This window comes from Phocoena phocoena, chromosome 7 (assembly GCF_963924675.1).
Source record: "Phocoena phocoena chromosome 7, mPhoPho1.1, whole genome shotgun sequence".
Classification (NCBI taxonomy): Eukaryota; Metazoa; Chordata; class Mammalia; order Artiodactyla; family Phocoenidae; genus Phocoena; species Phocoena phocoena.
Window position 1 is genome coordinate 36,563,950 of NC_089225.1, and position 23,299 is coordinate 36,587,248.

Here is a 23,299-nt window from a genome sequence, read left to right on the forward strand (position 1 = left end):
GAGAGGATTCTTTTTGAGAAAAATGTCCATCACAGCTTTAAGACCTTGCTTTGGAAGGAACTAATGAGAAAGCAGATGGAAAGGTGAGACTTCATCTTTGTTTTCAAACAAGTGGTCTTAATTGTTCTTCTTATAGAAAAAGTTTAACTGTTTAAATCAGTTTATTATAAATATATCTAAACCATTAATTTTTGCAGCTTTCAGGTAAAGTCCAGCACTTCATTTATACAAAGTCTATGAGAACAGGTCAGTAGAGATCATCTAATCTTAAGTCGTGACATCATCCATTCAAGTCCTTGGCATAATCTATAAAGAAAATAAAATATCTTGATTAAGATATTTTAGCTATGAACTAAAAAGCTATGAACGGCAAACTAAAAGAAGATATCATTTTTCATCTACCTAAACAACAAAGATTAAAAAATCAGTAATATTCAGTGTTGGTGCTATTGTGGTGAAGCCATACTTTCACAGAGTGCGTCCGTATATTTTTGGTTCTGTTATGTCTCTAGTGCCTAGAATACTGCCTGACACATACAAGGAGCTCAATAATTACACAGTGAATGCCCACAGAAAGTAATTTAGCAAGAAGTATCAAAAATGTTTAAAATATCAATACTCTACCCCTTTTTCTACTTTCAGAAATGTATCCTAAAAAATAATCAGAGATAAAGACAGGTTTATGTATTTCGACTGTTCATGAAAGCATTCTTAATAGGAAAAAGTAAAATTTAAATGTCTGGCAACAGAGGAAAAATTTAACAAATTATGGAACATTCATATGATGAAATATTAAAAACTTCCTTTCAAAGACTATTTTACAATATGATAAAATGCTCATGATATAAATGAAGTAGAAATGACAGGATATTAAATATATAGTAGAGTTGTTAAAACAAAGTATGCACACAATATTTGTTACATCTATATATTTTAAAAATCTGAAAGAAATAAAATCTCACATCACTAACACCAGTTACCACTGAACAATGGGTAATTGAGCATAATCCAAAATACAGAAAGAGATATTCATTGTAGTAAAAGAATCTAAATGTTTATTAAGAGAGAAATGGCTGTACATATAATTTTATAAGAAAATGAAGGACTGTTATGAAGCATTAACCGTTATCTACAAGGAGCTTTTATAGATATGAGAAACTATGCTACTATATTAATACTTAAAAAGCCAGAACTCAGATTTTTGTATAGCAGTCTAACAATATAAAAGATGATAGAAATAGAAGGGAAAAAAGGGCAATGAGGTAAATAAATGGTTGTTTTGGTGTTGGCCCATACTTTTCTGCCATTACTCGATTCCTTACTTTTAAACTACTCATAGAAAATGATACAAAATAATAAGAATAATAGGTGAGTAAATTATTTAATTCCAAACTGTTAAAGGTACAGTAGTTACTTAACAGCCAAGTAGAAACTGCGGTAAGCACTTAATATCCATTATCTTCATTAATCTTCACAACACTAAGACCAGAACCCTTCCCATATTACAGAGGGAGCCCAGGCTTAGAGAGGTTAGCAAATGGCAGAGATGGGAGTCAAAATGTCACCAATACTAAAACCAAGAATTTAGACCAAGGTGGTCAGACTGCACAGGGAAACAACAGTACCCCCCAAACCAAACATTTCTACTTGCCAAAGACCCCAAACTGAAAAGATACCATCATCTGTTGATGTCCACTTTTAAAAATAAAACTGCCAGAGTTCATATGTATCCTAACTAATGATATATCTTCCACACAATTACTCAAAGTATATAAGTTGAATCTTTTATCAATCCTAGATGATTTGTCTTTGCTGTCAAATTTAGTATTATAATCAGTGCTTTTGCCTAAAGACCTTTGATAGACAAAGATAATATATAAAGATATACCTATATCTATATATGCATCTTGACATGTATTAAACTATTCGACAAAGAAATACGTAAAAGATATTTTTACTTAAATAAGTATGTGGACAATTGGTATTGTCTGATTTTTTTTTTTAATGAACAGATTTGCTTCTTTGAGGATCTAATTATGCTCTTCCAAATATCTGTAATCAGGTAACAGTGGCTTCTATTACACTAAGATTCAGCTTCATCTCCAATTTAATTTTTTTTTTTTTTTTTTTTTTGCGGTACGCGGGCCTCTCACTGTTGTGGCCTCTCCTGTTGCGGAGCACAGGCTCTGGACGCACAGGCTCAGGGTCCATGGCTCACGGGCCCAGCTGCTCCACGGCACGTGGCATCTTCCCGGACCGGGGCACGAACCTGCGTCCCCTGCATCGGCAGGCGGACTCTCAACCACTGCGCCATCAGGGAAGCCCCCCAATTTAATTCTTTTTTTTCTCTGCTTTTAAATATATACATGAAGGCTTCTAAATAAAGGTCTTAAATTTGGGGTTGAGGTTCTTCAGGTGTCAGGAAAGGGCAGAAGCTTGTGGCACAGATACATGAGTTTACCTGAAGTAGTAGAAATTCCCTTCCTTTTAAGACCACAGTGAAGAGTAAACCAAACATTGAATTACTGACACTATCTATCTATGCCACGTATAGATTATTTTATGTTATATTATAACAATGCTAACAACCACTGCCTTCTTGAAATCCTTTCATCTCTGGGCATTAGACATGGGCAAAATTCTACTGCAGGCACCCCCTCATGCCACACTCTCTCCAATTCTAGCTCTTTTATTTTTTTTAAGTGCAGCAACTCCCTCTTGACAGCACTGATGGCATATCTGCACACTAGTCCCACATGCAAATCTTCTTCTATTTCAGCTTCTTTATGCATAAAATGTGAATTAAAAACAACTGGTCTACATGATTGTTAGGAATAAATGAAACACTCTATAGAAAGCACTCAAGGCAAGGACACGCTCAGCAAGTGTTAGTTCCTTTCTTAGACTATAGGTCAGCACCGCCAGTGCAGGAACTATTTCCTGACTTCTCCAGACTCATGACAAGTCCATTTCTCAGAATTCCTACAGCAACTCTATCATCCATATGCTCACATGCTTTAGTTCAGTATGTTTATGTGTATTCTGTATATGTTGTGTTTAATTCTTTACAGAACCAAGCTAAAAACTCTCTCACTGTAGACATGGACTATGTCTTACATCTCTCCCTTACAAAGTTCTGTAAATGGTAACCTTAAATATTTGATTTTAAAGAGAAATACATGTTTCAAAGTTAAATACATGCTATTCATGAAGAAGACATCTTACCCCTCGCCAGTAAGAGCGCAGCATGCCTGGACATGCCACTGGTGATCTTTAATAGAAGTTAGTTTCAAAAACTGGGAGATTTCTGCTACAGTCATGCATTCTTTAACATCTTGTTTATTAGCAAAGATTAGCAATCCAGCTTTCCTTAGGTCCTATAAAAGCAAACAAAACTGTAAGGGCCAGTTCATTTTTTTCATACATTTTCCAATTTAATTAACAGATTATATATGATAACCTTTGTAACCTAGAATTTCTCAACTACTTGACATAAAAGTATCTCATAGCTCTTATGATGGAAAGTAAATATCAAACTGAACACATTTAAATAAATCAATCTATACTTGTATGGATTTATATATTTCTTACATTCCTAGATTACATTTTTATGGTCCAAAGTGCTATATTTAACAAAGTCACATCTTCCAATTTAATACATATCTAACCCTTTCCCCAACCCAAAACTTCTATGGCTACTAAGAACTACTCTTTAGCATGGGACTCAAGAGCTTTTCAAAATTCTACTCCAGTCTATACTATACAAAATTCTACCCCACTCTATACTATATCTATACCTAAAGTTACAATCTTCTTCCCAGTTTATTTAGGAAATAAACTAAATCATTATATACAATATACACCTTAGGCCTTAGGACTTTTCTCAATTGGAAGGTGCTAACCTAAACCAATCTTATTCATCTTCTGAGATCTAGCTCTTCTATCTTTGTCCATGAAGATGTGTTAGATTTGAATATTTGATAGGGCATTCTTAGACTACCATTAAACGTATCAGATTTCCCAATTAGATAGTAAGTTCTACCACTTCAATGCTTCAACTCTGAGGTAAGTTCTTTTAACTTTTCTGAATCTGTTCCTCATAACTAACATTTATTGAGTATCTAATCTGAGCAAGTCACCCATGATACTAACCATTTCCCGAATAAAATCTCTTTAATCCTCACAAGACTGTTACAAGATAGGCTTTACTATTCCCATTTTACAGATGAGGAAACTAAGACTCAGATATAAGTAAATCATACAGAGTCACATAACTACTCAATAATAGAGCCAGGTTTGAGCTGAGATCTTCCTACTATAGCTGTTGTCCCTCATCTGTAAAATGCTGAGACCACCACCTACCTCCTGGGAATGTAGTTTGGATGAATGAATTACTATATTTAAAGCACTCAGTTCAGTACCTGGGTTTGGCGACAGTTCAACAAAGTTAGTTCACTTATTGCTCTGCAAATGAGGATTAGCTTTACCCTTGTGCATGCCCCCAAATGACTGATGTAACACTCTACTCACAAAGCAGACCAAAGGTTCTACGTCTCCTTTTGCTGTACTCTACCTTCCCCTCTCTCAACCATTTTTACAGCCGGGAGCTTCCTTGATAACCTATGGAAAGTTATGAACCTTTCCCTCATAAAAATGTATATATGTTTATGTCAAAAAAAGTTTATGTATGATTTTAGGGTGTTAATAGATATCCTAAAGTCCATTCGTGGATCCTGGGCTAAGAAACTATGATGGATGCACTCAACAAGTGGATTAAACTCTCATAAAATTCTGCCTATATATTTTAAGAGATATTGAGGAAACTAAGGTTTTGGTGCTATGTCTGCAAGTTTTCACAGCTGTGTTGAATGCCACCTTCTTCTTAGGGATCTTAGTGGAATATTTTGGTTTCAATCATGTGTGTGTATGTTTGAAGCAAGAAAGCGTTCAGTAGGTTTAAACTGACATTGCTCCACATTATTTTACTCTTGTTAGAACAGAGTTTCCATGACTTCTTTGATTCTCTCTGATGCAAATAAAAAATATAAGTAGTAAATTTCTTATTTGGTTAAAAGGAGTTCTGCAATATGCTTTATATAACAAAGGAGGCTGGCTTAGTTACAGTGCCCTCTGCAGGATGGCAACTACACTACTACAGATAAGGACAGAGTTACTTGAATAGCTTGGTCAGAAAGGGATACTCTACAACATTAAGTTTTAAGACCTCCTATTCAATTTGTTTCAGCTATAGTTCAGTTCATCTGTCTATTTATATAAGGCAAAAATTTGAAGGGATGAACTATAACTAGTACACATATACATTATCAAGTATATGGATATTTTTTCTCTTATCCTAATCAGAACATGGAACAGTTATCAATAGTTGATATATGGCTGAATCATTGAGTAGATGGACTTTCCATGGGATTTAATTCCTATCTTCCTATCGTCTAGGTTTCACTATCTCTTGCCAATGTGTGTTGAAATCTTTTATATAGGTCAGGATTGCTAATGCTGGCATGTTCAGAGAACAAACACACTTTAGAAATATCTGACAACAGAAATACTTGGCATAAGTTAGGACACAAAGTTTACGCTATTTTATTTACAAGTAACCTATCTTCATCACTTTTAGTAACAAAATTATTTGGAGAAGGCCCTGGACTGAAAATTGGAAAACATAAGAAATAAAAAGTCATTTACTGAAAGGTCTAAAAAAGAGAAAAGAAAAAAAATCCATATTGAATGTACTTTTTCTAGATTTCACAGGCTCAAACTTTTTTATTTAGGGTTCTTGATTTTTTTTTTAAGCTATATTACCCACTTTTAAATATTTAGGAAGAGAGGAAAGAAAATATTCCTTTACTTTTTATTAAATAACCTCACAACCAATTATGCATTATGATAATAGTAGAAAAGAGATACATTGGGTTAAGGCTGTTCAACTTGACTTAACACGAGGTCAAAGTACAAGGTAAACAGCGTCTTTTGTACAACACTCATTTTAAACACTTTGAAAAACTTCTGCTACATACTTCTGCTACATATCAACTTCTGTTCTTCAGAGTCTAAAAATATTTTTTAGTTTAGTCAAGAAAATGAATAACAGCACATGAAAGTATACTTATTTAGCATCTTCTATATGCCATATGTAGTTGTCAGTTTGTTTCGCAAAGCTTCCTTTGTGAAGATAATTCCTAGAAGTTGAGTCATTCTGAATAAAATTCATCTATCCTTTTGTCTTTGGAACTTTTTAAAAATTCATGAGTGTCAAAGTTTTATGCTTCATTTAAGATGAAGCTTTCAGAAATGAATTTACATGTTTTATAGCTTTGTATTTAGTAATACATAGAAAGAATCATTACTGGTGATGATAATACGACTCTGTTGGTTTTTGTGGTATGCAAGAAACATGTGACCAACCCATGTCAAAGTTTGTTTTTCACACATTCTCATCCTTGATCCGGATGTCCCTCCCTCTCCAGAACTCTGCCTATTTGGCTCTTCCTGACCCTATTAAGTGGCTTACTCTAGCTCCCAAGTTCATCTGTAATTCCCTTCTTCTCTGGTAATCTCATCCCTTCTCCTATCACTTTCCAGCTAGGCCCTATTTCTGGCTTTTACTTTTTTTTCCCAGCAAAGAGCCTGAATGACATGAATACCTAAATTCAAGTCCCATAAACTACTGGGCCTCAGCATACTAATCCATAACAGATGAGGTTAATTGATCTATCCAAGTTAATGACCCAACTTATAAAATTCAATGACTTTGAGCCCTACTATTGGGCTTTTTATAATACTGATCCTCCTACATCCTGGCCAATTAGAGTAAGAATCAAATAGGGAGGATACCTGTTTACAGAGTAAAAAATATAGTCAAGAGACAAATACATTTTGTGTCTTACTTTTCTTTTTCTAAAGTCTTCATAAAACAACAATAAAACAACCCTTTGGTATAAAATGAAGAATGACGTATTCTTGTAAAATGCAAAGGGGAAATTGTAAAAAATCCTTAGCCCCCTGCCTCTTTTATTGCTTACTGTTTCTCAAACTAGAACTGAAAGCTGTTAAATACATGTACAAAGGCAAGATGTGTTTTTTTTGTAAAAACCCCAAAGGGTTTAGCACAACTGCTAGAATCAGTCCAAAACAGGGGAAGGTGCATCTTGGTGGGTATGATCACCACAAGCAAAACATAAATTTCAGTTTACATAACCACTTTACTAAGTTTCCTTATGTCTGAAACATACCAAAATTCTTAATGAAAATCTCAGAAGCAAATCATTGAATCAATATTAAAATTAATATAAAACTTCATTACAAAGATATCCCAGTTTTCTTAAGCTTTATTAAAATTCCACTGAATATTAACTTTTCTATTTCCACCTTTGAGTTGAGAAAGTAACATCTGCAATAAAAGGCATGCAAAAATAATCAATTGCCACTACAGTCAGCCCTCCTTATCCGTGGGTTCTGCATTCAGATTCAACCAACCTCAGATTGAAAGTATTCAGGAAAAAAAAGTTCCAGAAAGTTCAAAAAAGCAAAACTTGAATTTGCTGCACGTTTTCGCAGCATTTACATTGTATTAGGTATTATAAGTAATCTAGAGATGATTTAAAGTATACCGGAGGATGTGCATACCGGTTATAATGCAAATACTACGCCATTTTATACAAGGGACTTGGACATCCTCAGATTTTGGTATCCTAGAACCAAAACTCTGCTGATAGAGAGATATGACTGTTTTATAAATATTATATGATTTTACAGTTACTATTATCATTACTGACTATTATTCAGTTTATGTAATTTTCAAATTATGCTACCAGTAATATTTCTCAAGGACTAAGAAAATGTGGCTAGTTATAACAGTTTTGTTCAGTTAAAGAAACAATATCAGAAACCTACGAGCAACAAATTTAAATATTAGTCAGATAACTGAGTTACAATCAACACTCGCTGTGTGTCCCTGACACTGTAAAATCTCATTTCTAATGATAATCGTCTGTATAATTAATCTATTTAAAATGCAAAATGAAAGTCAACTTAGGTCTTTTTGGCCAGGAAAACTTCTAGACCAAATTTATCTAAGATGAATGGAATTAAAATACTACAATTGACTCCTCAATCTTTCTGCTGCTTCCAGATATGCTTCCAAGTTGGGAAGTGTCAAAATTATAAAGCAGGCATGGCCAGCAGATAAAGAATTTTTTTAAAGATTTGAAATAGTACGCTCATGAGAAAGTAGAAAGTACAAAGGTGATAGAAATATCCCACCCCCGTACATCTAATGCCAGAATCCTACTTACCTCATGGGCTAACATTTTATAGAGTTCTTCTCTAGTTACAGAAATCCTTTCTCTGTCTGTACTGTCCACAACAACTATTACAAACTAAAATTACAAAACAAAAAAACATTAGTGATTACATAATTTGATATTTGTAAAATTTATCAAGTGTTTATTTGATTTACAGGCTAACAGCTATCAAGAAATTAGAACCTTATGGTATGGTATTACTGGAAAACCAGAGATACCCGCTATACTTTGTGAAACCTAAAGGTCTGATCCTGAATTCAGACATATTTACTAATTTTTAAGAGAAAGTAAAAGACAATATGATGTTATCATTCTTTTAGAATATTCTGCTAATATTCTAACCAATATGTAACATGTTTGTTTTCTAAATTAATATCTTGAATGCTAATGGGCCTATTTGCACCATAAGCCAGTAAGACAAAAATATGATCCTAAATTTAAGTTACTTCCAGACAGACATTATTTATTAATGTCAATTTAAAAATCTAAAAGAGGGCTTCCCCGGTGGCACAGTGGTTGGGAATCTGCCTGCCAATGCAGGGGACACGGGTTCCAGCCCTGGTCCGGTAAGATCCCACATGCCCTGGAGCAACTAAGCCCGGGCGCCACAACTACCGAGCCTGTGCTCTAGAGCCCACCAGCCACAACTACTGAGCCTACGTGCCACAACTACTGAAGCCCGCGCGCCTAGAGCCCGGTTTCTGCAACAAGAGAAGCCACGACGGTGAGAAGCCCACGCACCGCAACAAAGAGTAGCCCCCGCTCACCGCAACTAGCGAAAGCCCGTGCACAGCAACGAAGACACAACACAGCCAAATATAAAAACAAATAAATTAATTAAAAAAATCTAAAAGGGTATGCGTATGAGAATAAAGTAATGTGACAGTTAAAGAAACCAATTTTTAAAAAACAACAAATTGAAAGAATAAATCTATATCAAAAACCATGCTCTCTTCCTTATATAAGTGGCATAACTCTTTCCTGAACTGACGATGAGACCAGATGCAATCAAAGACTCGAAAGGAGCTGTGCAGGACTGAGCTACAGTGTGCCTCTTCAATTCCATGAACACCAAAAGGCACCAGGGAAACAGAAGCAGATATAGTTGCTTTATGATGGCATTTGTTATGCCCAAGTTAATTCTGACTGCCTATTATTAGTATGTGCTATTTATTGTTTAGAACTAGCTTTTCATTTCCAAATAAACCACAGTAATTTTCAGGATCTTTTCTATTCTTCAGATTTCATCAACCATAATGCAGAAGGATAACAGAACCGCTACTTTCCCTCTTCTCTCACTTGAGACCTTACTGATACGTGGTTTTATCACTATAACACCTGTTCTACTCCAAGCCTTCTTAACAAAGCTATTAATTTTCAAGGTGTTGCCATGAACTTGATACCTGCAGCGTTTTATATAGGAATACCAATTATACATACTCCTCCTTCTCCAAAAGACATAATCAAATGCTTAATGGAGTGTTAGGGGATCAAGTCATTAGAGACACTTAATAGTGTCTTACTGACATAATATTAATCTGTATATACATTTGGAGATTTATTAACTTATAATCAGCACTACAAAAACAACTGTCACAGCCTTTCATCTTATAAGGTCTATATAGTGAAGCTCTCAAACGTCAGAAATTTTCTCTTGGCAAATAATATGTAAATAAAACACATGATTATGTCTAAATTGCTTTATAATCAAAAGAAAAAGAATTCTTTAATGTGCAATTGTATTGCATAAAAGAAAACACATAGTAAAATTCTGGCCAAGAATTCAAACCATCAGAGCCCTCGCATCTAACTAGGATTTCCTCTATGCAGACATAAATAAATAGTAAGAGAGAAATGGAATTACAAACTGTGAAATGGAACTCTTTATTAAACAAGTACTTAAGGCAAGCTCTAGGATCAATATAAAATCAGATTAATCAATCACCAATTCTCCCTACAGAGGTTCAGTGAGAATGGATATATATAACAATGACCCTGAAAGAGGGAATCAAAGATTCCACTATGTTTAAACTCTACTTATATTAACATACTGTGATATTTCAAAAAGACGAGCTATAAGAGTTCATATCTGGGAGGTGTTTCCCAGGCATTATATTCATAGAAGACTTAGTATATTAAGAAACATACCTCTGTGTTAGTATAGTAAGTGTTCCATGAAGAACGAAGAGATTCTTGGCCACCAATATCCCACATTAGAAAACGTGTATTATTAATCACTATCTCTTCTACATTACTTCCTATTGTTGGGGACGTATGTACAACTTCATTCATAGAACTGGGGAAAAAAAGTTCAAATATATTACAGTTAGTAAGGAAGCTAGATTGTTTGAAAATTTTTCAATTAAGGGATAAGTCAGCATCACCTACTTTTATATTTTGTACCCAAATGTCCCCTTTCCACTAGCTCATAAGAGTGAATGAAGGGTTTAAACAGAGGTGGAGCTAGGTAGTGGATTATCTGGAATACTCTAGATTCATTCCAGGAAACTATAGAAACAAATATTTCTCTACTCTCCACAAGCAAAACAACTGAACAACATGCTCAATGTCATATAAATTTCTAGCTCTCTAGAAACAGTTGCTTAAATTTGGCTCCTGGTTCACGGCCAACCTGCCTTTTTACAGAGTAACTTGGATTCCATATAATTTTTTATTGCTTTCATTAATCAAATATCTCTCAGGCTGAAAAACTATAAACAATAAAATAAAAAATCTTAAGTAGTTAGTACTTACAATTGGTAAAGGATGGTAGTTTTTCCCGCATTATCCAGCCCAACAATGATAACTTTGTGCTCTGAAAAAAAGAAAAACACCAGTGATTTATTAATCAAAAACAAAAATTTTCCTATTTCACCCATTCTTTCCAGCTATGGTATAATTCAGTACATGGCACTTTATACCTTCTTGTAACTCAAAAGAACATCACAGCAAGACCAGAAGTACGCCATTGGTCTAACCTCCTATCCCCCTCATTCTACATAGAGAACTCTCATCTCATCTCTCTGAAGGAAGCCAGAAGCACTACATTCTTTCCACTCTATGGAAGCCTACTCTCAGTAAAGTATCCCAAATGTAATCACAACAATTTATGGATGACTTGAGGTATAAATGTTTCACATTGGAAACTTAAGTTTACCTAACTAAACTTAACTAAGTCACTTAAGTTCTAAATATGAATTTTAGGCCTTAACTGGGTATGTATAGGTGAGATGGGATGAATGGGAAGGGAAAAAAAGGGCAGCCTTTTAAAGCTGCTGGCAAAAGGCAACTATAAGCTATCTGAGTACATTTGAACCATAGGGTCTTTCTAACCAAATTTAAGGACCTATAGCTATGGTGGCAGCAGCTTCCTTTCCCCTTGGCTTCTAAAGCATCACTTTTTCCAAGTTTTCTTCCTCTGTCTCTTGATGTTTATTTTTTTCCACTGATTCCTCTTCCTTGGGTCTTCCTTCAAACATTCATGTTTCCCAGAGTTCTCTTCTTACACTCCTCTCACATTTTAACAAGGCATCTTGGGGCCTATCTATTGCCGTGCTGTCTAAAAACTATCCTGAAAGACAGCAGTGTGTGGAGAAAGGTAATCTCCAAAGATGGCCTCTGGATATTCATGCCCCTATATAGTTCCCCCCTTAAATCCTGGCTGGTCCTATGACTTGCTTTTAACCACAAGAATGCAGCAGAAGTGACGCTGTATGACTTCCACACCTAGATTATCACACACCTTGCAGCTGCTGCCTGGTTCTAGGACAACTCCCCCTGGGGTAAGCCAGACACCATGTAACAAGTCCGACTACCCCAAGACTGCTATGCATGAGTGAGGAAGCTCAGGCTAATCACATGGTCTGATCTTGTGGAGAGAGACACACAGATGCCCCCAGCTGTTCTAGCCATTCCAGCTGAGACGCCAGACACACAAATAGAAAAGCCACCTCGGATATGCAGCCAGGTGGAGCTGGAGATGACTCCAGCGCTAGCTGCCATTCAAATGTAATCAAATGAGCCCCAAGCCAGAACTTCCTAACTGAGCTCAGTGAACTCACAGAACCATGAGAGACAGTAATAAATTATCCCTTTAAGTCATAAAATTTATGATTGGCTTGTTACACAGTAATAGATAACAGAAGCAAGATGAAAAAATACATGTGGTTATGTGACCCTGAGCAAATGACTTATTTCTCTAACTCTTAGCTTCGTCACTGTAAAACAGGGGCAACACTACCTCTCTTTCTGGGTTTATGTCATGATTAAGACAGCACATGGGGTGTGCCTACCACCAAGAAAGACAATTCCTAATCCATGTTCCCAAATGTTTCCTAAGCTCCAATCTACCTAGTGGATAGACACAGTGCCACTCAACATAACCAAAAACCCAATATTCAAACCTGTTCCTAATTCTATCTTACTTAACTAGCCTAATGGTATTACCATTAATTCAGATGCCTTTGGAGTCCCTCAACCCGAACATCTAATTTGTCACCAAGTTCTATTCTACCTCAAAAATATATCCCAAACCTGCCTCCTCCCACTGTCCTAGTTGTAGTCCTCCTCATCTCTTACTGTACCTAAGCAGACTATCTCCAGTCCATCTTCCTATTGTTTCTAGAGTAATCTTTCTAGAAACAATAAAGCTCATAATGCCACTCTGTTATTTAAATGATGGCTCTCCAGTTTGACAGGAAAACAAGGTACAAGTTCTCAGCCTTGTAAATAAAGCCAGTCCCAAATGAATAGGCTTCAGCTTTATTATCCCTCACCACTACCGCCAGGTATCTAAGCTGGAGTTCAAGCTGTTCTCCCTACACAAGCTGCCACGTATGTTCACGGCAAACATTTCTCTACCTCTAAACTCATGGTTTTTACCTGTGCTGGAATTATCCTCTCCAATTCTCCATTTAAAGAATTCCTACTAATCTTTAAAGTTTAGCTTCCCAAGAAAAATCACTTTCTCCTGCTCTTCTGCCACACCTCGAAGACAGCACTTATAATAATTTACATGTACACTCACTAATCTTCTCAGCTTAATGAGGCACCCTTCAAGTATATGGATCACATGCTAATCATCTTCATATTCCTAGTAACTACAACTTTTTCTGGTGCAAGGCAGGTACTCAGTAAATGCTGAATTAATATTCATTCTATAAATAATAAATGCTAAGGATTATAACACCTAAGAGTAAGGAGATCTTTAAGAAAAAGCTTTTGCAGTCAGGTAGTAGATGTTTTCCAAATAGTTGACATTTACCATAGAGGGGAATTCCTAATGCTACATAGGTACCTCCTGTTACACAAAAATACGAAGATCAAGTAAATAGAAAATTTTAACACAATCCATTTTATCCAATCACTTATTTCTTTGAAGAAAGAGCAGGCAGCTTAGAACCACCAGGGTCCTAAACTGACATCACCATGCTCCCCCCACACAGGTTCTTAAAGGTCATTTAAAAAATGCAGGCCTTGGGGGCTTCCCTGGTGGCGCAGTGGTTGAGAGTCCGCCTGCCGATGCAGGGGACACGGGTTCGTGCCCCGGTCTGGGAAGATCCCACATGCCGCGGAGCGGCTGGGCCCGTGAGCCATGGCCGCTGAGCCTGCGCGTCCGGAGCCTGTCCTCCGCAACGGGAGAGGCCACGACAGTGAGAGGCCCGCGTAACGCATAAAAAAAAAAAAAAAAAAAAAAAAAAATGCAGGCCCAGTCTATCATCTTTAGAGATGACTAGGGGGAAGGAACTGAGAAAATGAAACTACCTGATAAGTGCAGTTTCTGCCTAAAGCAAAGTATGTAAGGTGACTGAATTAAAATCAGATTACTTGGGGAACATGGAATCCCATCAAAGGGAGTGTTCAACGCTGTGGTGACAGACAAATCCATCTTCACAGGAGGGCCATACCTGCATCAGGGCCAGATTACTGAGTCCCTGGAGCAGGGTGCCTTTTTATCCGGGAAGTTTTTAAACGGCATGGCAATTTTGCCTGACTCTATATTTTTCTATGTCCCCAAATTAGGCATTCCCCTTTTGATGACAGATATCTTCTTCAGTTCTAGTAATACAAACAATGTAAACATTCTAATATAAGCAGAATTCATATTGGGCTATACTCTGACCGCTGACTTGGATGAAAGTTTTTTTAGTTTCTCACTTGAATACCAATTTGTAATCATATAATTCTTAAAACGTCAACTTATTTTTTTTTTTTTTTTTTTTTGCGGTACGCGGGCCTCTCACTGTTGTGGCCTCTCCCGTTGCGGAGCACAGGCTCCGGACGCGCAGGCTCAATGGCCATGGCTCAGGGACCCAGCCACTCCACGGCATGTGGGATCTTCCCGGACCGGGGCACGAACCCGTGTCCCCTGCATCGGCAGGCAGACTCTCAACCACTGCGCCACCAGGGAAGCCCTCAACTTATTTTTAAGTTTCAGGAACATCATTTTGTAAAACCCTATGTATTAGCTGCAGGACTAAATTTAGATAGACTTGCCAGTACTCAGGAAGAAAATACAATTACTCTGACCAATGAGAGAAATGATACTCTAAAAACAGTACAAAATAGGGGCAAAAGCAAACAATACAAATTTAGGCAAGGATCTATGATAAATAACTACAGACTGACTAAAAAATGCATCTGTGTGTATGAATTATACACACAGAGATCACAAATACAAGAGCACTGTCTCTTACAAGGCCCTTAATCACTTAAGGAGGTTAAACACTTATTCTAACCATGCTACCATTTTTCAAAATATTTTGCTACTTTTCTCTTGCCATTGCTTTCAGAGCCTGAGATACACTGTTTTGAACACTCCCAATGGTGTTCTGAAGATGAATTTGATTTTAAAGGGGGAGGGGAGCCACGTGGTATCATCTCAGTCGTAAGGTAAAAGGCAGCTAAGACGATTGTTACCTCTTTGTTGTTAAATGAGGTGTGATTCCTAAATGATATTATTTTTAAATGTGTCTCTAAAGAAATTCTAAAAGGAGTTTCAAAAGGTATTTTGAGTAATAGTAAGATGTACCAGCAGAAAAACTATCTGGCCTCCTTTGCTTTTAAGGTGAAAACCCCATCTGGTTTTGTTTTTTAAAGTGGTCTCCTTAATTTAGCCATGCCCCATTGGACTTATTTCTTGATTTCAAACACAGTACTCTTCTACCACTTCTGTGAGGAAGGCAAAAAAACAACAACTAAAGAAAGATTCTGTATCATACTTGACCACAAGATGAACATGATAAGGTGAAACTACTGTGAACAAACCACTGTGCAATCAACACACATACACTGAGATAAAGCAGATGGCAGAAGAGGCTCACAACGGGATTCCGGCTCCTCCTTACACAAGTTAGTTGCCAGCTAAGGACAGGATGGAGGGAACAGTTTCAAGACACACCTTTTACAGCCACTGAATGAATGAATGAACTAGAGAATAAGCTGAAATTAGATAACATAACCTGTGGTAGATAAAGATGTAAAGTCTTGTTAAGTCTTTCTTCACTAGTACCTAGAAATAAAGGAAGCACACTGGGGAGAGAAGGTTTGGTGGACAATACAAGGCGAGAATTCATGTCTGGCATGGTAGAGAGTAAACAGGAGAAAAGAGTGTCAGAGATGTTGACAGGGGTAGTAAAGAAGCTACTCAAACCACTGTCCATACTGGAAACAACCTCCCTCTTCTGTCTATTTAATTTTACAAACACAATGAATTCCTGTCACCTACAAATGCCATAAATATGCAAACATTCCTCCAAACTCTTAAGACAGAAAGCAGATTTCTAAAGTCATTCAAGTGAATGCAAGCTAACATATTTGAACTCATGAGGGTTTTTTTTAGTGGTTAAAATATTTTAAAAAGAAAAAGAGGAAGAAAGAGTCTCACATCAAGCATGTGCAGAACGTAGAAAATCTCCAAGGAGCCACATGTTCTGTGGAGCAGTCTGAGATTTCTTTGGAGGGCATTCCAATGAGGCCATGATCCAGAGGTCCTTCACCTCTTCACCCCACCTAAACTCCTACAAGCCACATTCAATACCAACTTATATCTACTCCCTCCTAGGACTTGTCTCTATTTGAATATTTGTGTGTTTTTACAATAAAGCAGCAATGGCTATATAACAGCTTCCTAAGTCTAAGGTATAGCACATGGGTCACAGTGAGAACTATAAAATTAAGACATAATTGTGCAATGGGCTCAAAGATAAAGGTGCTGACTCAATGGTGAAGAGCCAGTTTATCCCCAACAATAGTGTTAGATTATTCACACTTTCTAATATTAAATCAACTTCCTTTGACTATCCTTAGGTTCTTTCACCACCCCAACTTGTGTCTCTCATTACCAGAACAATGTTCTATGAAAAACACAAATTTGTAGCTAAAAACTGTTATAATGCACTTCAAAACAAACATTCCATAGAATATATAATATGTATACAAAGAGATGTTATTATGGGAAAATGTAATAGAACTTTTGGTTATACCAACTCTTTGAAGCATGTGATTCATGACAAGTTTACTGCTTAGTATGGTTCTTCTTCTAGAATATCTATGCCATAGCATTCTTGCAGTTTCTCAGATAAGCCAAAACAACTATACACTGTCACAGTGCCTGGATGGAATTTTGAGTTATCACTTAGGCTTTAGTTTCCCAATCAATACTTTACTGTTTTGTCATGAAAATGCTTGTTTCCCTTCTTCACTTCCTTTTGATATACGCAGGCAGCCTACCAGTTCTGTTTACTGCCAGGTTCTAAGAGTCTATATATATATATATATATCCTACCAGCTACCAGTCAGTAAATTAAGCAAAAAGAAATGTTACTGTCATCCTGGAGGACTTCTATCTCTGTGAATCATACCAAAGCCAGAAAACACAAATACTACAAATACTAAGGCAGATAAACTGAGAGTCCTCCTGATTCTTCATTCTCACCTCATATCCAAACTATCACTAAGCCCCGTGGATTCTGTCTCACATGGAGCAAAAAATCCATTTCTGTCAGGTTTACTACAGTTCTCTCAGGCCTTAACACAGAGCCTAGAATAAAGCTTGTGCTTAATAAACTATGAGTGAATAAATAAATCAGATTTGGAAGACATAAAGGTTAGAAGGGAGATAACTAATCAAGTCTCTACATACTAAAAATTCAATTTGCAAAATCTAAAAGTATCATCAATAAAAAACAAAGTTGGAAAATAAACTTGCGATTTATAGCAATGGTAGTGAAGTTTCAGGGGGAAAAAACTTCGCTGAATGAAAAGTAACAATTATACAGGGCAAAAGTAGAGATCCAATTAGGAAACATAAACCACATAGCAATTTGAACTTTCAAAGTTTAATTTAAAGAAAATAACTACTACAGAGGATTGGAGTAATGAGGGATTGGCTAACAAGAAGTAACTCTAAAGATTAAAGGAATGACAAATACACGGAGCATTCCCTATCTCTAGGGCTGAGAGCTTCCCCCAATTCCCCAGGACTGAGATGCAGACCTTGCTGAGGGCTTGGCCAGGGCTCACTGAATGTCAGAGAAGGAGCTAAGCAAACTTGCCAGTGGATCTTTCTGGAAATCCTCCCTCTAGGATGCTGGGGAAAACTGTTCATTGGGAGGTATTTCACTGGAGGGACTCCATTCTGAGACCAACCGAAGTGGGTGCTAGAAGAAGCTGCTGCTGACCACTACACAGTGCAAGAGCCAGCTACTCGAGATGTCCACACTGCATGAGCAGGACAGACCCTGCTGAGCAGCACGCCACATCCAGGAAGAAAAATCCTCTCCTCCTTCAGGGTCCCTCCAATGCCGTCTACCGACAGAGCCTAACACCGTGCCAAAGGGCAAAAGAAAAATACTTAAAGGACCCAGTTCTGTATCCACAAAGCATGCAAAAAGGGTGAATTTGGAGCTAAAATTTTTAATAGCAGGCACAGTTCACCCCTTTGGCTACTCAGCTTCTATATGTACTCTTCTGCACTTCTGAATTCCCACACAATGAAAAAAAACAACAGAAGCTGAGGTGGCTTTCCCAGCACCAGGTCTTGCAGCACAGGGAGCTTGTCCAGAACTCATTCACAACGTATCATTCCTTTTCTAGGAACCAATCGGAAGAATGAAACAAGGCTATCCATGAGGAAACTTCACAACTTCTTTCATAGTTCATAGTAGTGTCTGAAAGTTCTTCCTTTTACCTAACACAAATCCTTCTTATACAAAGGAAGTTTTGTTTTGTTTTGTTTCAAGAGCACTAACTCAGGCACTAGACTACCTTGGTTAAAATCTCTATCTAAAAGGTCTATCACTTTTAATTGTAGTGCCTGAAGCAAGGTACCTAATGTTTCTTTGCCCCTTTAAAATGGGGGAGAATATCTGCCTCACAGGGTTGTGGTTAAGAGTAAATCAATTAAGACTAAATCAACTGCATGAAACATGTAGAACCTAACGTTGCATGCCAGTATTAACTGCTATTATTTTATCTATAAAGATGAAGTTAGCTTATTTTCTGTCTCCCCACATAAAGGCAGGGGGTCTTGTTTGTTTTGTTCCTTGTCTATCCCCACCATCTAGAACAGTCCCCCAGCACAAAATAGGTGTTCAAAATACGTGTTTAATAAACAAACCGAGTACTGATCATAAGTCCTTCTATACTAAAAGATACTAATGGCAACTCTTCAAAGTCCTAAAGTTGTAAACACTTATAGTTTAGTGACTGAGAAACACCTTTGGGGGGAGAGGGGATTTCATACAAAAAAATGATGTCAGTCACTTCTTTAAGACCAGTGTCAGCAGCATATTTCTGCAGTATTTTAACTCTGGCATTTACCAGTTGCGTCGTCTAGGAAAATCATTCCACTGGTACCTCAGTTTCCTCTTTTCAGGAGAAAAGAATAACTACTTCGAAGGACTGTAGAAACGTTTAAAAATGATATATACAACAGCATCTAGGACAAAGTTTGTACCCTACTGATTTAAATATCACCTAAATGGAACCTCTGGTTTTTCAAGTTTGAGCAATATGCAATTAGGTTTCACTGTGTACTCATATTTTAAGCTTAAACTGAAAGAGTTGTTTTTAAAGGGAGCTCAAAAAAAAATAAAGAGAGAGAGAGAGAGAGATGTTACAGTTTGTTTCATCAGCATAGCAAATTCTGTAATCCCCCAAAACTTCCTTCCAACAGTTTATGTGAAAAGAACATAGGACTGTGTTCTGTATCTTCTGAACATAAAATAAAGCATCCAAGATATATCTAACACACATATATATACCCAGTTTAATACAGAACTAAAAAGACCAACAAGTACCTGACATTAGATTTAATGCTGAATATTTTTTAAAGTGACCCTGCTGATAAGACAACCACATCATTTAACAGGAGAGAAATAGTTTATTCACATTTTCACAATATTGACATCTAAATTTTTAGAACTTAACTTCATTAATTTCTCTTACTATTAATTCCCAACACTGAAATAAATGTCCAGTCAAAAATTACCACAAAATACAGGTAATAAGAACACTACTCAGCGATTGCTAGTGGTAACAAAGCACACATCATTATTTACTACTGGCAAGTAGCTGTTGGCAAAGTTCTAATTCATTCTTAAGTTACAGAGACAAATAGTTTTATCATTGACTCAAAATAGAAAGTGGAAATACCGAATTTTTCTTGCAGGACTAGAGCTCAATTAACAAGCAAAGCCTTTCTAAATTTCACAGCAGAGTTGAAATACTAGCTTTGCTAAAAATAATACAAAATTATGGATTTAAAAACTAGAATAGATCTTATCTACTATAAGCACCACCAGTATTACAGCAATGTTAAGTTTCAATTCTTAAGACCTACACATTAAGTTTTTAGGATTTGTGGGCTCCACAGTCACACAGTCAAGATCCCTGCTATTCTAGGTGAGACCCGGACCCAGAGAGGTTAAGTGACTGGCTCCCACTCACCCTTCTCTCAACAGAAACAGCTAGCCAGAGACAGTGTAGATTAGAACTGGCTTTCTCCAGTTTATGAAAATTCTCCATATCATTTGAAAATCATTTGAAATACTGCTCTTCCATTCACTATCATGTGATCGACACCATCATCTTTATATTTTTAAAAGATACACTAGAGATCGATCACAAGTTCCAGTTCTGCTCCCTCCCAATCGCCTTCTTACAGCAGCAGCTGGATAACGAAGGAGGAGGCAGAGATGCTTGTACATAATAGATGCCACCATTCATTTAAGTCTTTACTGGAAAACTTTGGGCTGTGACACCACCACCAGCTTACACAAGAGAAAAACACAAACTAAGTTACTGACAGCCAGGATGATGAATCACCCTACTTGAGTTAAAAAGAACAAAAGTACACCAGTAACTAGAGTGTATCTTAATGACTATGGACTCTTTTTGTTAAAATTGTATCTTCTTTCCCCAGTTTTACACTTATTTTGTAACAAATTTCAATAAATCTGATATGCATTTCAAGGCAATGTTTGAGCTTAGATGAACTTAAGCATCTCTTTATAATATACTCCATACCTGGTAACTTAGTCGTTACCTACAGTTAACAAATGTTTCATATGATATGATTTTTAAGTGCTTTTGGCGAAACATTTTACCATTTTTTAATCCAGCCCCCCAAAACCTCTAAATAAGCAACACGAGTAGGAAACTGACCTTAAGCTTAACCTTAAACACAGATATCAATATGGCAAGAGGAGAGAGGACCATCACTACTGAGGATGCAGAAGAATCTCCCCAAAGCGGGGAAGGGCGGGGTGGAGGTGGAGGGCAGGCTCATAAACCTGAATGTACTGGTCAAGCCAAGAGCGATTCCTCAGGTTTTACCGCATTCTGTAATCCTCGGGTGCTCAGTGGTGCGGCTGGGGCCACAACCTGTAACCTTCATCCCAGAGAACCCCAGCATTTCTCAGTGCTGTGCAAACCCAACTGCTGAAGGAAAAAGGACTGAAACGTGGACCAAGCGGGGCCACTCAGGGGCGTCGGACGTGAGGCAAGAAACCCTCTCCACTCCCAATCGAAATCGGAGCAATGGGTGTATTTGAGGCATGATTTCTTAGGAAGCTCTCCTAAGACAAAGGGCTGCGAGTCGGGAGTTTCCCGAGCTGGGAGTGAAAGCGAACAGCCCCAAGGCCCGCAGCCGCAGCAGCCCGCACCCAGCGCAGAGAGCGCGCGCCACCGCGCCGCCCACACTCCGGAAGTATTCGGAGACCCCCACCCACCCGGCCAGGGCTGACGCTCTCCCTAACCCGTACGCGCTCGGCCCAAGCCCCTCACCCTGGTGATTGAACAGTCTCCATATCCTGGTGAAGAGAATTCCCATTCTCGGGCAGCGGACCCCCCTCCAGCCACCCCGGCCGCCTGGCCTCCCCCGGCTCAGGCTCAAGGGGAGGAGAGAGACGCGCCGGAGCCTCCGTCTCTGCCGCTGCTGCTCCTGCGCTGGCCGTCGGCCCGCTTCCTAGGAACCGGAGGGAGGCCGAAGCCCAGGACGCCCTGTCGTGCGCGAGGACCCGCCGCTGCCGCCGCGGCTCCCGCCTGACTCGCGGACATCGCCGCCGCGTTGTCTGCGGCGAGCCTCGCAGGCCACCGTCCTCCCACAGCTCCTCTCGGGCAGCTGAGGCGGCGACTACCGGGCGAGTGGGGGAGGCGAGGGGCGGGGCGGAGGCCACGGGAATGCGCAGGCGCGCGGCCGGAGGGGCGGGGTCTGGGAAAGGGCACTCGCCTGGCCCTAGCTTCTGTGACAAGCCGGACGACCTTCAGGCGGCGGGACTGAGCCACGGGATCCAGGCAATGCGGGCTGCAGGTTGGGGCAGGTGGCTCTGGGCTGCTTGCTTTGGCGTCCCCGCCGAGTTTTGTTTTTTTTTTCTGCATTTCTTACACAGAGCCAAAATGTGAACATGTCACTGAGTGCCCAGTGCCCATCCCCAACCCTGCACGCACAGAACACCAAAAGTCCCACGTCTTGGCCTTCAAAGACATGGCATTCCATCAGGGGCTCTGAGGGAAGCTGAATACCTCTAGCTCTCAAATCTCTTGACCTGGACGCCCTGAAGGGTGGCCTTACCTAAGCGGTCGCCTTATGGCCGTCCTGCACCTCAATGCTGTTCCCGCTCCACTCCCTTCACTTTCAAATCAATCTTGCCCGAAACAACTATCTTGATCAGTTCACTCCCGTGTTTAAAAATTTTTAGTGGCCACTAAAGCTGTTTTGAGCAGCAGAGGCGTTTGTCTCTAAGGTCTTTCTTCGATTCCAGATCATCTGAGAACAATGATAATTAGTCTCTATTCTTGTTAGAGGCAAGAGTGGGAAAACAAACTGAGGTTGTTTACTTCTTCCCTTCCACAAAGAAACCAGAAACAGCTCCAACCCCTTCTATTCTCTTTAACTTTGGTAAAAAGAGAAAGAAAAAGGTGCGGGAGCTGTAAAAGACATTTTGAACTGCTCTGCCCCCCATGTGCAAGAGCTAAATGAAATGAAACAAAATCAGCAATAAACTCCACCTTTCCACACCACTTCTCCTAGTCATACACTATCTCATCTCAATACATAGAAAAATAACCCATTTAAGTAAGACCTGAAGACAGTCTACAGTTTTTCGTAGTTGTCTGTAAGCAAACTTGTACCTGTGAAACAAAGGGCAGCATTGAGGGCTGAAACGTCTCTTTTTAAACAACTGTTCAAGAAAAAGTCCTTTGGTTTCTTTTGGGACTTATCATTATGAAACAAAGTTTAGAGAAAACAAATGAAGGGAAAGAAAATTACTATATTAATCCATTTAAATTTATGGATTGTTATGTTTATATTTACATAATAAAGTACTCTCGGACTTCCCTGGTGGCGCAGCTGTTAAGAATCTACCTGCCAATGTAGGGGACACGGGTTCGAGCACTGGTCCGGGAAGATCCCACATGCTGCGGAGCAACTAAGCCCGTGCGCCACAACTACTGAGCATGGGCTCTAGAGCCCG

The 23,299-nt window shown here is 38.5% G+C and overlaps 1 protein-coding gene across 1 annotated transcript; it reads right to left on the bottom strand.

Annotated features, from left to right (window-relative positions):
* Positions 1-257: 257 nt before the first annotated feature.
* On the bottom strand, positions 258-21,654 carry ARL5A (ADP ribosylation factor like GTPase 5A). Its single transcript, XM_065880822.1, has 6 exons — positions 21,609-21,654; positions 11,076-11,136; positions 10,470-10,617; positions 8,313-8,396; positions 3,226-3,377; positions 258-306 (listed from the first exon to the last, which is right to left on the bottom strand). The coding sequence occupies exons 1-6, from the start codon at positions 21,652-21,654 to the stop codon at positions 258-260; spliced, it is 540 nt and encodes a 179-aa protein (XP_065736894.1).
* Between the last annotated feature and the right edge of the window lie 1,645 nt (positions 21,655-23,299).

Excerpts from the sequence above, each read along its gene's own strand:
- ARL5A (XM_065880822.1), bottom strand. The coding sequence starts at position 21,654 with ATGGGAATTCTCTTCACCAGGATATGGAGACTGTTCAATCACCAGG. Across the intron at positions 11,137-21,608 it reads GAGACTGTTCAATCACCAGG|AGCACAAAGTTATCATTGTT; the intron begins GTGAGGGGCTTG and ends TCTTTTTTTCAG. Across the intron at positions 8,397-10,469 it reads CTTACTATACTAACACAGAG|TTTGTAATAGTTGTTGTGGA; the intron begins GTATGTTTCTTA and ends TTGTAATTTTAG.